Genomic DNA, 16,645 nt, shown 5'->3' on the forward strand with positions numbered 1-16,645 from the left:
GCAGCGCGCGGCTCCCCGCACCGAAAGCCGCGTCGCCTGCGGCTATCTTACGCATCTCCACCGCCCGCGCTGGTGACCCCACCGTGCGTCACCTCCGCACCCAAGGCTGCGTCACGCTCCTCCGCCATGCTCGGCGCTTGCCTCCAGTGTTTTATCTTGACTTTTAAAGGACTTTTGATGAAACATAAAATAAAGACATTTACGAGAATACACCTGTTTATTCAAGAACTTGCATGGTCGGACATGTTGTATGAGTGTGAGTGAGGAGTGGGGTTTGACCTGGTCACATGATCCATGGTTGCCATATCTATATGATACTTTCTAACATTACAACATCTCCCTTTTTGAGAAAAAAAATTTAAATCTTACTTTACATCTCCCTTTTTGAGAAATTTTCTTTTTTTTTTTTTAAATTTTAGTACAATTCACAGATTACATTTGAGAGGGTTACAAAACAGAATTTACTCTAAGTTTTACATAACATAATCTTTGTGCCACTGAGGGACACGTCTAATTCTACGTGGAATTACATTTTCAGGTTCATTATTTTGCGCTTGACCGTTAGGCAGGGCATTATTAACAACTTGTGCATTTGGGGTTACATTATTATCAGGTTCAATTACATTATGTAACTGGGTATTATCATTTAATTCTGCCTCCAGAAAATCATAGTTGTCATTTTGTTGCAAAAGTGGATTGAAACGTTCAGTTTGAGATTTTTTTAAATGAAAAGTATTTCTACGCAAATTACCATGAGCTGTTTGAACAATATACGAACGAGGGGTACCTGCTGGACCTACAATTATTCCTTTAATCCAGATTTTATCTTTTCGAACAGCAACATTGTCACCCGCCTTAAACTCAGTTTCAGATCGTGTAGCAGATTTATCAAACTGTTCTTTAACTTTAGCTTGCTTTTCAAGAAACTTTTCTCTTGCATTCACTACTTTAGGTTTTAACTGATTAGGATTAACAGGTAACTTGCTTCTCAACTGACGACTCATTAAAATTTGAGCTGGACTGACTTTCATACCTGTCAAAGGCATGTTTCTATATTCTAACAGCATTTCATCAAGATCAACCTTAGACTCTTTGCTTTTCTTTATCATTCCTTTGGCTATTTTTACATAAATTTCAATCATTCCATGTGCTTGAGGAAAATTTGGGCTGGTTGTTAGGACCTTACCCTTATGTTCTTCAATGAAATTTTTAAATTCTCTGGCTCCGAAAGGGACATTATCACAAATAATTTCTTTAGGATAACCATGCGTTGCAAAGATTGGTTTTACAGCATTAATCACCGTTCTAGCATGGTGAGATGGGACTTTTGTTATTTCTAACCATTTAGACAGATAATCCACTAAAATAAGGAAACTCTCCCCATTTAACTCAGCAAAATCAATACCTAAAACTTCAAATACATTCTTTGGTAATTCGATGGGCATCAAGGGTTCATTACGATTGTTCATTGAAAATTTTTCACAAATCGGACAATTTTTTACAAAATTCGTTACATCAGAATTCATACCTGGCCAATAATACAATTCAGTGGCTTTCGCAATAGTTTTTGAAATACCAAAATGACCTAAATGCAACAGCGTAAGACATTTTTCTTTCATTGCTTTTGGAACCACAATTCTCTCATCGTTAAAAATTACTCCATCTTCTAGATACAAAAATTCTTTAATTTTCCAAAATGGTTTTACATTATCTGGCCAAACACTTTTATTATTAGGCCAACCATTGAGTAGGTATTCTTTTAAAATTTGTAGAGTTGGGTCATTTTCTGTTTCTCGCTTCAACTCTTCTAAATCACTTAAACTACCTTTTTCTTCAGTTAGGACGGAATGGACATACTCCATTTCTTCTGGATCGTCTTCCGCTACATCCTGCAAATATTGCCTAGACAACAGATCAGCTATGTACATTTTTCGACCTGGCTTAAATATTATCTTAACTTTGAAATTATACAACCTTTGTCTGAATTTCTTCAATCTTTGAGATTTAATTTTACATATGTCCTTATGAACCAAATAAGAAATAGGTTTATGATCACATTCAACAGTTACATCTCTACCATAAGTAAATTGGTAGAATTTTTCAAGCGCTGCAATTATTGCATAAAATTCCTTGTCGATTTGACCCCAGATGTTGGTTTGTGTTTCTGTCAGAGCCTTAGAAAAATAGGCAACTGGTCTACCTAACTGCATCAAACATGCTCCAATTCCTGATTTTGACGCATCAGATTGTAACACTATTTCTTGAGACGAATCGAAATTACTTAAAATAGGTGCTTCAGCAACTCTCTTTTTTAATTTTGCTAACACTTCAGAGTGATACGGGGTCCACAAAAATTCTACATCTTTTTTAAGTAACTCACGTAAAGGAGCTGATTCATTACTTAGATTAGGCAAAAACTGTCTTACATAGTTCAACATCCCCATTATTGACATTAGTTCTTTTTTATTTTTGGGGTCTGCAATCGCAGTTAACGCTCTCGTTCTTTCCGGGTCGATTTGCCTTCCTTTTTCCGAAAAAATAAACCCAGTGAAATGCGCAAACCTTTGTTTGTATTGAAGTTTTGACAACTTAAATTTAACATTATGTTTTCTGGCCTGAATTATTACCAGATTGATGCTTTCATCGTGTTCTTTTTCTGTGTCATTAGCTACGAGGATATCATCGATGTACACTGTCACACCTTTGATTCCTCCAAAAATAGTTACATTTCTTTCATGGCAACACTCTGCTGCACAGATTATCCCAAAAGGCATACGTAAAAATCTATAAACTCCAAAAGGCGTGTTAAATGCACACAAACGACTTGAGTATTCATCCAGTTCAAAATGATAAAACGCTTCTTTTTCATCAAACACTGTGAACCATTTTTTACCTGACAGCTTTGCACTGATTTCATCAACAGTAGGGATAGCACATTTTCTTGTTATGAGGCACTCATTTAAATTTTTTGGATCAAGACATAACCGTAAATCACCATCCGGTTTTTCACGGACTAATATATTACTGACACATAACAGTTCTTCATTTATTGGAATTTTTAAAACTATTTCTTGCTTCTCCAATTTATTTAATTTATTCAACAGTTTTTCACTTGTGTCAATCGGATACCGCCTCGGAGGTAAAATTTTAAAATCAGGATTCGGTTTTACCTGAAAACTAACTAAACCTGGAACTTTGCCGCTACCAGTAAAAACATCTCTATTTTTCTCAACAAAAGCTGCTTGTTCTGCATTAGTGCTAACAGAGTGCACCCTTCTTATTACTAATTCAAGGCGTTCACACGCTTCAATACCTAATAATGCTTTAGTGTCACTATCTTTTGTGACATAGAAATCAAAATATCCTCGCACATCAAAACTTGTTTTACAATCCACCTTTCTTACAATACCTAGAGGTCTAGCTACACCGTGACCTATTCCACCTAATATTTCGTTTGTCTTTTCCAGTGGAATTTTAGTTTTCTTTAAAATAGCTTTAAAAATACTTTCTGGTAGAGTGTTTACTTCACTCCCCGGGTCCAGTTTCATACTAACCGGAACGTTTTCAAGGAATATTGTCTCTCTCCATTCCTTTCTTGGCTTTTTCTGTTCACCAACGCTACTGACATTTGGGTGATCTTGGACATCAAGGACATTTACCTGACTCTCATTAGCATTTTCAGCTGGCTTTCCAATTTCTAAATTCTTAGTGGCAGTTTCAAGACATTTATCTGCTTTGTCACAATTTATTACCCTGGCTTCATAAAAACTTGCTTTTGGGCTGTACGCTACTAGCTCATGACATTCTCTGTAAACAACGGATTCGACTGCTCGCTTAACAACATCGTTATTATTTTCTTCTACGTTAACTTCATTTACATTTTTAGCCCTACAACACCTTGCAAAATGATGTAGATTAAAGCACCTTCCACATTCTTTATTATGGGCTGGACATTGTCTCGGCCCATGCTTTGTTGCGCACTTTTTACAATAATAGTTATCATTCCTATCACAATAATTAGACTGTTTACCTCTGAAATTTCCGTTAAAGTCACCTCGGTTTCCACTACGTGATTGAGAGTATTGAGATCTTTGTTGTTGATACTGTCCATTTGGCTGGTTGCTTCTGCTTTGACCACGCTGCGAGTTGGATGACCTCTGAGAATTTCCTCGCCCGCGACCACGACCTCTGAATTTTTGGACTGGATTCACTTCATGGTTTGCTTCATGTTGCTCGGATGATGACATCACCGCTATGCTTGCTTTAGCAGTTTCAACCGCATGTGCTAACTTCTCTGCTTTTTCTAGGGTGAGATCAGAGATTCGGAGAAGATGTTCTTTTAACTTAACATCCGCTACTCCCAAGACAATTCGGTCTTTTAGAATCTCATCTTTGAGAGTACCATATTCACACGTGGAGATCAGACGTTTTAGATCAGACACGTATTCGTCGAAACTTTCATTCGGATTTTGGTTTCGAGAGCTGAACTTAGCTCGTTCCATTGTGATATTTTTCTGAGGTTCCGCCCAAGCATCTAGTTTCGATATCAGTTCACTATAGTCTTCAGACGTTTGTAGACCTAGAGCTTCAATTCTTTCTCGACCTTCAGGACCAATTAAATTTCTTAATTTGGCCGCTTTGACTTTATCGGATTTTGAGTCCCATTCCATTGAGACTAGCAAGTCTTCAAATTCTTGCTTGAACCTCTTCCAGTTTTCTTTGAGGTTACCTTTGACGCTCAACGGTTTTGGTTTAGAACAAACTTCCATAATTGTAAGATATCCAAAACTTACAGTTTTCAAATTTGCATGTGCTTCACCTTAGGCTTCAGAATAGGCTTTCACTGTTCACAGTCACGTTTGCACTTGATACGATATTTCACTTTCAATAACTTTGGCTTTCACTATTGGCTTTCAAAACACTTTCGGCACGTAAATACATTCGACTGCGCCATGTTTTATCTTGACTTTTAAAGGACTTTTGATGAAACATAAAATAAAGACATTTACGAGAATACACCTGTTTATTCAAGAACTTGCATGGTCGGACATGTTGTATGAGTGTGAGTGAGGAGTGGGGTTTGACCTGGTCACATGATCCATGGTTGCCATATCTATATGATACTTTCTAACATTACAACACTCAGCACCCGCTATCCGCGCCGCTGGCCCTGCTTCCGTCACCCGCGCCGCGGTTGCGTCACATCATCATGGGAGCAGCGCGCGCTGCCTCCTCTCCTGCCCTTGCGACCATGCGTCTGCCGTCCGCACTGCCCGCGTTACGCAACGGCACGTGTCGCGGCACGTGATCCATCCATCTCGCTCCTACGCATTGAGGCAAGCGGTCGTCTCCTCTCACTCTGGCGGGTATAAATACGGTCCGTGACCTGCTCCATTCGTCACTTCCATCGCCACTTCCATGAGAGACACTCTCGCGGCACATCTTGCTTGGACCAGCTCCCGAGAGTTCCTCTCCAGGCCACTTCCATGAGAGACACTCTCGCGGTACATCTTGCTTGGACCAGCTCCCGAGAGTTCCTCTCCAGGCCACTTCCATGAGAGACACTCTCGCGGTACATCTTGCTTTGACCAGCTCTCGAGAGTTCCTCTCTAGGTCACGCCGCACCGGCCACCTGCAACGCTCCGCTACAGATGCCGACCCTAGGAGTTCCTCCTTAAGGACGTCTCCCCCCCACCCTTGGAGTCACCTCCTTAAGGCTGGTATTCATTCCTCCCACCAAACCAACCCCAAAGGAGTTTCTCCTAGGGCTTTATTTCCCACCTCTCCAAGAGGTACCCTCTGGAAAGCCCTGGCGAGTTCCTCTCAGGGGTCCCACCGCGCCTCGAGCGCAAAAATTCCCTCAACGCCTCCGGCGTAAACATTGGTGCCGAAACCCGGGAAGTAGGGCTCAGTTGCCGGACTTCCCGAAAGCACGATCCATAAAAAATTCAGTCTAATATTATTCCTTTGTTCTAGTCTGTTTCCATGTTTTTCCTTTGCAGCTTCCCTATCTCTTAGGAAAACCAGACTAACCTTCCTTCCAGATTTCACAGGTCCCTAGAACCTGTTTCCGTGTTTTCTTGCAGGTTCCCTACCTCTAAGAAAAAAAAAACCTAACCTACCTCCCATAACCCTCTCCAGATTCCCGCGGTCGTTTTGAAAAAGAAAAGATGAGCAGCAACGAAGATGAGGCCGCCGCGTCTCGAGCAGAACACAACCGGGCAGCTCAGCAATTGAAAACAAAGAGAAACCTTCTCGTTGAACAAGTCCGCGCTACCCGGGACGCCTTCAGGCTTTTGACAGACGAAACGGTCGAGCATCACAGAGCCAGGTGTGATAAACTCAAGATCCTACAGGCGAGATTCGAAGAATTTCAAGATCAAGCAATAGAGATGAACAGCCTCCTGTGCAGCAACAACCAGATAGAGCTATCGCAGGCACAGGCTGATTTCGACCGCATCCACAACGAAGCCGCAGCAGTTTTCTATCCAAAGTTCCCAAAGCTACCCGAGAAACGACCTTCATGAACAACACCTCATTTTCCACCACCTTCATCAGGCTCCCCAAACTGGAACTGCCCAAGTTCAGTGGAGATCTGGGAAACTGGAGGACTTGGCACAATCTGTACAAAGCCTCCGTGCATACCAGCCCGTCCTTGCTAGGCGTGCAAAAGTTTCAGTACCTAATAGGTAGTCTGAAAGGTGATGCTCTCGCCCTGGTCACAGGACTTGACATCACCGCGGAAAACTATGAGGTCGCTTGGAAGCTCCTATGCGATCGTTACCATTCTGAACGTCGTCACGTCTTCTTCCACTTTCATGGGCTGCTGGACCTGCCGGACGTCAAACATTCAGAACAAATTCCCCCGCTCATAACCAAGATTAGAGAGCACTCTCAGGCTCTCCAAGCCCTAGGTCATGCTCCGGATACCTACGCCGGACTCCTGACGGCTCACATCATCAGGAAGCTGTCATACCGCTTGAGACAGCGACTCGAAGACTATAGAGGCGCCGACTCAACCTACCCCAAACTTGAAGAATTAATGGAATTCCTCGAAAAAGAGCGACGCGGCTCGGAGGACACCCTGTCCAACCGCAAGGAGACCAGGACACTGGTCACCTCCCAGCCCAAAAATGCTGGAGGAAAACCGTGGAAATCCAAGCCCAGTGGAGAAACTGTACTCACAGCAACCTCCACTCCCGAAGATGAACCAGACAAATCTTCATCCTCCCATCAAAAGGACCCGCAGTGTCCGCTATGCCTCACCACACACCGATTGCGGCTATGCCCTACCTTCCAGGCCAAAAGTGCGGCGGACAGACGCTCGTACATCGAAGCAAGCAACAGATGCTTCAACTGCCTTGGCCTGCACAAAGTCTCTCAATGCAGCAACACTGGAACTTGCTCCGAATGCGGTAGGAAGCACAACACCATGCTGCACGAAGAGAATCCTCCCACCAAGAAAGCTCTCACTGCATCGCTCGTTCACCCCCATAATGCCTCGTAGAGGGATTATAGAATGAAAAAATAATGGAGGCGACAAAGGTTATTTAGAAGGTACAAAAGCAGTCATGTATTGATACAGAGATTAGGTGAATAGCGATACAATAAGAATAAGCGATACAATATGCTACATTCAGCTACATGGAGCTGCTGTTCTGGTGGTCCCTTGCCCTGCTACGGGAGCGGGCGATGAGGTGCTCTAGTTGGCGCCTTACCCAGGTGGGGAGGAGAGACCAAAAAAAGGTCGCCGGGGTTTGGGTAGAGGCGGTGGTCGTAGCGACTGAGGTCCTAGCTGGCTGGGTGGCAGTAGTCTGGGTGGCTACGTCTCTGGTCCTCCGGACCTCGATCATGTGGGTGATGTCTCCGAAACGTCTAGCTGGTTGGACGGCTGTTCTAGGCGGCAGGATGACAGTGCTGGCCTCTGATGGTGGGGTAGAGTCGTCCGACACGACGATGGGGGAGGGGCGAACCGCTCTCGTTGGTCGCGGCCTCGGAGGAGTGGGCGGGAGTGGGGAGAGGACCGAAGGCGTGCCGAGCGCGCTGCAGGTTTTGAGGAACCTACGCCATTCAGATGTCGTGAGCGCTGGAGAGAGAGGGGAGAGCAGGGGAGCGAAAGTCTTTCTTCGCACTGATGCGTGATGTTTCCGCTCGGGGCGGACGGGCGTGGCGGGTCGAGGCTTTTGCCCGGGGCGCTGTCTTGTGGCAGCTGGAGCCTGACGTGATCGGCTGTCCGTTAGGGTGGACGGTGGTGAGGCGCGAGACGTACGCTTAGGAAGTGCGTGAGGGACGCGTGCGGTTGACCGGGGGCTGAATGCCGCGGGGGGTGGTCCAGAAGGATTTCGCGTAAGCCGAAGGCTGGAGGATGGTCGCGTGGTGGAGGTGTTGGCTGCGGAGGTTCCCGAGTTCCTTGCGGACGCGTTGGGCAGCGGGCCTAACCGGCGGAAAACCGTGTTACCGGGCTTGGCGGAGGGTTGCGGCCGGCTCATCTGCGGGTGCTGCCGACTGGGGCCTCTGGACGTGATCTTGGCAGGCCGCGTTGGCTGCCTTGTTGTTGGAGATTTGTACAATTGCAGCCTGGCTTGCGCGGGTTGTGCTGACTGTCTCGCTTGGGGGGGGGTGTGGATGTCTGCAGCTTGGCTGCTGCTCTAAGAAGGGCTGCTCCTGTGGATGAGGGCGGAGTCAGCGGCGTTGCCTCTATGATCAAAGGCTCATCGTCTGAGGAAGAAACGGATAATTGCGACATTCTAAAACAAAAGAAAAAAAAAGAGGAGGGACTTACAATAAGAAATGAGTTAAGATGCAAACAGTGCTTAATAAGGGTGTTGCGGGGTATTCAGGGTGTGATTGGTGATGCGGAGAAGTGCAGGAGTTGTTAGGATGCGGTTATTGGGAGGGGAAAGAGTTTCACGCTCGGTCTAGACAATTTCCCGTTCGTGGTGCTGATGGTGGCAGCCCTAGCAATTCCATCCTTCCCAGGGTGCGTTTCCAATATTCTACCTAGTTTCCATCTTAGAGGCGGAGTGTGTGGGTCATGTATCAGAACCAACTGGCCTTTTTCTAAGGACCGGGGCGACTTTGTCCACTTGTGGTGGGATGCCAGTGTTTGCAGGTACTCCAAATTCCATCGGCGCCAGATGGCTTGGCTCATCGCCTGGATTCTGTGCTATCTTTTGGCGGGTTGGCGGTCCTCTTCGTGATCCCGTTCGGGTACGTCCAGGAGGGGTCCTCTGGTCAAAAAATGCGCAGGAGTGAGCGGGAGGGGGTCCGACGGATCTGAAGATATGGCGGTAATAGGTCGCGAGTTCAGCATGGCTTCCACCTTTATCACCAGGGTGATCCAAGGTGACTTTGTGGATGTGCTTCTTCATCGACTTGACCGCCGCTTCCCATAGACCGCCAAAGTGAGGTGCGCCTGGAGGATTGAAGTGGAACGTGGTCCGTGGGAAGTCTGCCAGCCCTGTAGGTTGTGGAAGTGCATGGAGGTTCTCGTTGAGTTCCTTTACTATCCTCTTGAGTTCGTTATCGGCGCCAACATAGTTGGTGCCGCAGTCCGTGTACAGATCGGTAGGTGCCCCCCTTCGGTTGGAGAATCTGGATAGGGCGGCGAGAAATGAGTCCGTTGTAAGATCTTCCGCAACCTCTATGTGCACGGCCTTTGTTGCCATGCAGACGAATATGCAAGTGTATGCTTTGATTTTCTTGGAGTTCCTAAGGCTGTTGGGTCGCACCCAGAAGGGACCTGCATAATCTGAACCGGTTTTGGAAAATGGACGTGATGGGCGGACGCGTGCCTCTGGGAGATCGCCCATTTTTGGATTTGAGTTCCGAGGTGTGCAGCGGAAACAAGGGATGCACCGGCGGACTACACGACGAACGGTCTTTCTGGCAGTTATTATCCAGAATTTCTGCTGGAGTAGGCTTTGCAGGAGCTGGGGCCCAGCGTGAAGGTTCTGCAGGTGATAGGTTTCTACCAGAGTTTGGACTAGGGGGTGCCGTGGGGGTAACACCCATGGGTGTGCTTGGTCACCGGTGAGGTGTGATTGCGACAATCTTCCCCCGACCCGAATGAGGCCGTCTGCGTCTATGAAGGGGTTCAAGAACTTTAGCGAAGTGGTGTCTCCTTGGTTCTTTTTGAGGAGAAGAAGCTCTTTGTGGAAGGAGTCGGCTTGTATTTTGCGGACTACTATTTTTTCGGCTTTGGTCAGCTCCTCAGGGGTGAGCGGGCCGTGATGTTTCCTTGTGGCAAAGCGCAGAGCATAGGCTAGGACCCTGATGAGTTTATTCCAGTTAGAAAAGCGTTCAAAAACTGGTAGGTCGGGGTTGACCGGGCGTGTCATGAGTGTGCTTTTTTGCGTTTTTGACTCCGGAACTTCTTCTGCTGGCAGGGGTACTGGGAGGTCTGCCCAATGTTCTGCACTTTCTTTCAGCCAAGAGGGGCCGCTCCACCATATTTCGCAAGTGACCAGCTGGTCGGCGAGAAGGCCTCTGCTGCCTACGTCTGCGGCATTGTCCTCTGATTTTACATGGTGCCAGGTGGTGTCTGGCAGGTCTTCTTGCGCTTGGGCTACCCTGTTAGCGACGAAGGTTTTCAACTTGTAGGCTGGAGTCTGCAGCCATTGCAGAACCGTCTGGGAATCTGACCAGGCGTGAGTGCTGGTAATGGTGTAGTGGGGAGTTAGTTGCTGTACGATGTGCTGTAAGAGGCCCGCTAGCATACTGGTGGCGCAGAGTTCCATACGAGGTATGCTAATTGTTTTTAACGGAGCCACCTTGGTACGCGCCGCCACAATGTGCACGTCGTGGGGAGGTTCGTACGAGCGCATGTACACCACGGAGCACATGCCAAGTGTTGAGGCGTCAGCGAAACCGTGGAGTTGTACCGGTCGGCCTGGATCGACCATGGGTCTTGACAACTGGACTTGCTCAAGAGCCGGGAGTTTTTGCAGGTAGCGCTCCCATTCCTGTAAGAACGGTGCTGGAAGCGGAGCGTCCCAATCTGTCTTGAATAGCCAAAGTTGCTGTAGGTAGGTCTTGGCCAAGAAGACGACCGGGGATACCCATCCTAACGGGTCGAATATGGATGCTATTGTGGATAGTGCGCCCCTTTTTGTCGCCGGGCGCGGTGTTGTTTGCACTTTGTACGAGAAGACGTCCTTTGAGGGTATCCAAGTTAGCCCTAAAATGGAGAGGGCTGGTAGCAGGTTGCGGCCCCACGGTACGAGCGTCTCCCAAAGTTCGGGCGGGATTTCCTCTAGCAGTTGGGGGTCGTTGGAGGCCCATTTTGCGAGCGAAAATCCTCCTTCTGCTAGAAGTGCTATCAGTTCTTTAAGGACACTGAGAGCCTCCTCCGTTGAACATCTCCCTGATGTGATGTCGTCGGCGTATGCGTCATCGAGTATCACTCGGGCGGCGCGGGGGTATTGGGCTTGGTAGTCCTTGGCTAGCTGCTGCAGCGTCCTAATTGCTAGGAAGGACGAGCTGTTCACACCGAAAGTGACTGTGGTCATTTGGTATGTTTTTAGTGGCGCGGATTCGTCTGGTCGCCACAGGAGTAGGTGGAAGCGGCGATCTTCAGGGTGTAAGCTCACTTGTAGGTACATTTGGCGGATGTCGCAGGAGAAGACCTTTTTGTGCCTCCTGCCGCATTCGGAGCAAGTTCCGGTGTTGTTGCACTGCGAGACCTTGTGCAGGCCAAGGCAGTTGAAGCATCTTTTGCTGGTTTCGATGTACGAGCGTCTGTCCGCTGCACTTTTGGCCTGGAAGGTAGGCAGGGCTGGGAACCCGAATGGATTTTGGAACCGGTTCCGGTTCTCATGGTCCAATGATTCGGGTTCCGGTTCCGGTTCCGGGGGTCCGAAGATTCGGGTCCCGGTTCCGGAACCGGTTCCACTCGGGTTCCATGGTATTAGTATTCGCGAAAATAATTTAATTTTAAAGTAAATTACTCAAAATGAGAGAGAGTTCAAAACTGGGCAATTTTAATGAAGCAATCAAAAATGATTAATTTAGAAACAATAATTTGAATCAAGCAATTGAAAATGATATTACTTAAGCATACCGGAGCAACAGCTCTCAGCGAGATTAGCCGTTGCAGCATAAGGTACGTGGAGGACCACCTCGTTGGGCAATCTATTATGGCCACATTCAACTTCTTTAGTTTCAGTAGAATCACGACGTTTGTATTTTTCAACTCTTTCACAGCTCGTCGGACTTTGGCTAAGACGTTGGAGTACTTTCCACTTTTCCACACATCAGCTATAGTTAATTGTAGGGTATGAGCCGCACAGCGAAAACCTCGAATCTGCCCCATTTCTTCTTCGTCGTTTTGGAAAAACTGATTGTCCAACCCGCATTCTTCTTCTTCCTCTTCTGTATGCTGCTGCACCATTTCTTCACGTTGTTCAATCTCTGCTGCTTCGATGTCAGCGTCCATTAATTTCACCGCCTTTACCATATTGGATCCATTGTCAGTCGTCATGCAAAATATTTGACTAATATTTATCGAGTACGTCTTTAAAGTTTTCAACAATACAGAAATAATGTACACACCTGTGTGTCGTTCGGCTAAATCAAACACTGCCAAAGTTCTGATGTACAAATGTCCATCGTCTGCGATAAATTGGGCGTTGATCCCGAGGACGCTCCTACCTCTTTTTGTGCATATGTCAAGTTTTAATGAAAACATTTTCCCGCGCAATTCTCCGCTGATTTTCTTTCTCTGTGCATCTGCTTTCTCAATCACTTTCATTCTTATGTTTTGCCGATTGATTTTGGCTGTTGTCTTCAATCCCTCTAATATAGGATCTATGATACTATGGAATGCTGCATCGTCCATCAAAACCAAAGGACGTCCATTTATGATTAGGTTTATGCAGGCATTTTCGATAGTCTCCAGGTTAATCTTCACCGTCACTTCGTTAAAGAGAGCCGATCTTATGTCGCCTTGCTTCAACTTTTTTGCTGAACTTCCTGCTGCAGCATCTTCGTCTTCTCGATTCCGTTTTTTGTTTTTGAGGTTATCTTCTTCTTCGGTCTTTTGTTTGTTTAACCACTCTTCGTATTCCTCCTTGTGCTGCGTTCGGACATGCTTTTTTAAGTTTGTTACATGATTCCCTCCTATTTTTTCTTTGCAACGTCTACAAACTGATTTATTTTCTTCCTTGATGTAGTCAAAAAAAATTCTAATACTTCCCATTTTACTTTTTAAAATTCCACTTCACTTAAAATGAGTTCGCTCAATTAAATTGATTTTTCACCGATAAAAAATTTGTTACAATTTCCTTGGATACGGGGCCGTCTCAAACCCGGCGTTGCTGCAACATCAGCTGTCACGGAACCGATACGGAACCCGTGTAGGAACCCTGTTCTCGGATTGTGCCCCGGCGGTTCCGGTTCCGGTTCCGGTTCTGAAGGTCCGAAGTTTCGGGTTCGGGTTCCGGTTCCGGTTCCGCATAAACATGCGGGTTCTGAGGGTTCCGGGTTCCGGGTTCCGATCGGGTTCCCAGCCCTGAAGGTAGGGCATTGCCGCAATCGGTGTGTGGTGAGGCATAGCGGACACTTCGGGCCCTTTCGGTAGGAGGATGAGGGTTTGTCTTCGGGAGTGGAGGTTGCGGCGAGGACAGTTTCTCCACTGGGCTTGGATTTCCACGGTTTTCCTCCAGCATTTCTGGGCTGGGAGGTGACCAGTGTCCTGGTCTCCTTGCGGCTGGACAGGGTGTCCTCCGAGCCGCGTCGCTCCTTTTCGAGGAATTCCATTAATTCTTCGAGTTTGGGGTAGGTTGAGTCGGCGCCCCTATAGTCTTCGAGTCGCTGTCTCAAGCGGTATGACAGCTTCCTGATGATGTGAGCCGTTAGGAGTCCGGCGTAGGTATCCGGAGCATGACCTAGGGCTTGGAGAGCCTGAGAGTGCTCTCTAATCTTGGTTATGAGCGGGGGAATTTGTTCTGAATGTTTGAAGTCCGGCAGGTCCAGCAGCCCATGAAAGTGGAAGAAGACGTGACGACGTTCAGAATGGTAACGATCGCATAGGAGCTTCCAAGCGACCTCATAGTTTTCCGCGGTGATGTCAAGTCCTGTGACCAGGGCGAGAGCATCACCTTTCAGACTACCTATTAGGTACTGAAACTTTTGCACGCCTAGCAAGGATGGGCTGGTATGCACGGAGGCTTTGTACAGATTGTGCCAAGTCCTCCAGCTTCCCAGATCTCCACTGAACTTGGGCAGTTCCAGTTTGGGGAGCCTGATGAAGGTGGTGGAAAATGAGGTATTGTTCATGAAGGTCGTTTCTCGGGTAGCTTTGGGAACTTTGGATAGAAAAACTGCTGCGGCTTCGTTGTGGATGCGGTCGAAATCAGCCTGTGCCTGCGATAGCTCTATCTGGTTGTTGCTGCACAGGAGGCTGTTCATCTCTATTGCTTGATCTTGAAATTCTTCGAATCTCGCCTGTAGGATCTTGAGTTTATCAAACCTGGCTCTGTGATGCTCGACCGTTTCGTCTGTCAAAAGCCTGAAGGCGTCCCGGGTAGCGCGGACTTGTTCAACGAGGAGGTTTCTCTTTGCTTTCAATTGCTGATTTGCCCGGTTGCGTTCTGCTCGAGACGCGGCGGCCTCATCTTCGTTGCTGCTCATCTTTTCTTTTTCAAAACGACCGCGGGAATCTGGAGAGGGTTATGGGAGGTAGGTTAGGTTTTTTTTTTTCTTAGAGGTAGGGAACCTGCAAGAAAACACGGAAACAGGTTCTAGGGACCTGTGAAATCTGGAAGGAAGGTTAGTCTGGTTTTCCTAAGAGATAGGGAAGCTGCAAAGGAAAAACATGGAAACAGACTAGAACAAAGGAATAATATTAGACTGAATTTTTTATGGATCGTGCTTTCGGGAAGTCCGGCAACTGAGCCCTACTTCCCGGGTTTCGGCACCAATGTTTACGCCGGAGGCGTTGAGGGAATTTTTGCGCTCGAGGCGCGGTGGGACCCCTGAGAGGAACTCGCCAGGGCTTTCCAGAGGGTACCTCTTGGAGCTAGAGTTGGTGGGAAATAAAGCCCTAGGAGAAACTCCTTTGGGGTTGGTTCGGTGGGAGGAATAAGTGCCAGCCTTAAGGAGGTGACGCCAAGGGTGGAAGGGAGACGTCCTTAAGGAGGAACTCCTAGGGTCGACACCTGTAGCGGAACGCTGTAGGTAGCCGGGGCGGTATTGCCTAGAGAGGGACTCTCTGAGGAATAGATAGAGAAGGGACTTACCTATTGGTTTGCTGGTCAAGCGTGGTGCCTCGTGAGAGTCTCTCAAGGAAGTGACGACGGAGCAGGTCACGGCACAGTATTTATACCCGCCAGAGTGAGAGGGGACGACCGCTTGCCTCAATGCGTAGGATCGAGATGGATGGATCACGTGCCGCGACTTGTGACGTTGCGTAACGCGGGCAGTGCGGACGGCAGACGCATGGTCGCAAGGGGAGGAGAGGAGGCAGCGCGCGCTGCTCCCATGATGCTGTGACGCAACCGCGGCGCGGGTGACGGAAGCAGGGCCAGCGGCGCGGAGAGCGAGTGCTGGAGGCAAGCGCCGAGCATGGCGAAGGAGCGTGACGCAGCCTTGGGTGCGGAGGTGACGCACGGCGGGGTCATCAGCGCGGGCGGTGGAGATGCGTAAGATAGCCGCAGGCGACGCGCGGGGGCCGCGACGCCGCGACGCGGGATATGCTCCGGGCGCGGGGAAGCGGGGAAGGCATCGGTCGCGGAACGCAGACCGAGGAGCGATAACTCGGGATATGAGCTGCTAGTTTTCACGGCGGAGACGGCGTGAACATTCCGCCCCGAGCTGATGGGGGTTTATTTTACGTAGTCCTATGGCGACCAGAGGAATCCTCACCACAGCCCCTCCCGACAACCACCTCCTAAAAAACTCCTGTACATCTCCGCACCTAAATGCACATTCCAAACACCCCTTATCGCCCTATATTAAGCACTGTGCACCTCATTTATTTCTTTACCCTAATTCCTTTTTCTCCCTCTACCCATGCCTTCTTGGCTTGCTTTATATCTTTGCCCTAAATCCTTTTTTTCCCTCTACCCATGCCTTCTTGGCTTGCATTACCTTCTTACAACTTTTATTCTTCTATAATCCCTCTACGAGGAATTATGGGGGGCGGAATGTTCACGCCGTCACCGCCGTGAAAACTGGCAGCTCTCATCACGAGATGTCGCACCTCGGTCCGCGTCCCGCGGCCGGTGCTTTCCCCCGCTTCCCCGCGCCCGCAGCATCCTCCATCTCGCAGCGCGCGGCTCCCCGCACCGAAAGCCGCGTCGCCTGCGGCTATCTTACGCATCTCCACCGCCCGCGCTGGTGACCCCACCGTGCGTCACCTCCGCACCCAAGGCTGCGTCACGCTCCTCCGCCATGCTCGGCGCTTGCCTCCAGCACCCGCTATCCGCGCCGCTGGCCCTGCTTCCGTCACCCGCGCCGCGGTTGCGTCACAGCATCATGGGAGCAGCGCGCGCTGCCTCCTCTCCTGCCCTTGCGACCATGCGTCTGCCGTCCGCACTGCCCGCGTTACGCAACGTCACAAGTCGCGGCACGTGATCCATCCATCTCGATCCTACGCATTGAGGCAAGCGGTCGTCTCCTCTCACTCTGGCGGGTATAAATACGG

At 48.3% G+C, this 16,645-nt stretch overlaps 2 protein-coding genes across 2 annotated transcripts; one reads left to right on the forward strand and one right to left on the reverse strand.

Annotated features, from left to right (window-relative positions):
- Positions 1-473: 473 nt before the first annotated feature.
- LOC109036698 (uncharacterized) lies at positions 474-4,769 on the reverse strand. Its single transcript, XM_072296453.1, has 2 exons — positions 1,529-4,769; positions 474-1,360 (listed from the first exon to the last, which is right to left on the reverse strand). The coding sequence occupies exons 1-2, from the start codon at positions 4,767-4,769 to the stop codon at positions 474-476; spliced, it is 4,128 nt and encodes a 1,375-aa protein (XP_072152554.1).
- A 1,754-nt stretch (positions 4,770-6,523) lies between these two features.
- On the forward strand, positions 6,524-7,507 carry LOC109037196 (uncharacterized). Its single transcript, XM_019051735.2, has one exon. It carries the CDS (start codon positions 6,524-6,526, stop codon positions 7,505-7,507), a length of 984 nt encoding a protein of 327 aa, XP_018907280.2.
- Positions 7,508-16,645: the final 9,138 nt, after the last annotated feature.

This window comes from Bemisia tabaci, chromosome 2, assembly GCF_918797505.1.
Source record: "Bemisia tabaci chromosome 2, PGI_BMITA_v3".
Lineage (NCBI taxonomy): Eukaryota > Metazoa > Arthropoda > Insecta > Hemiptera > Aleyrodidae > Bemisia > Bemisia tabaci.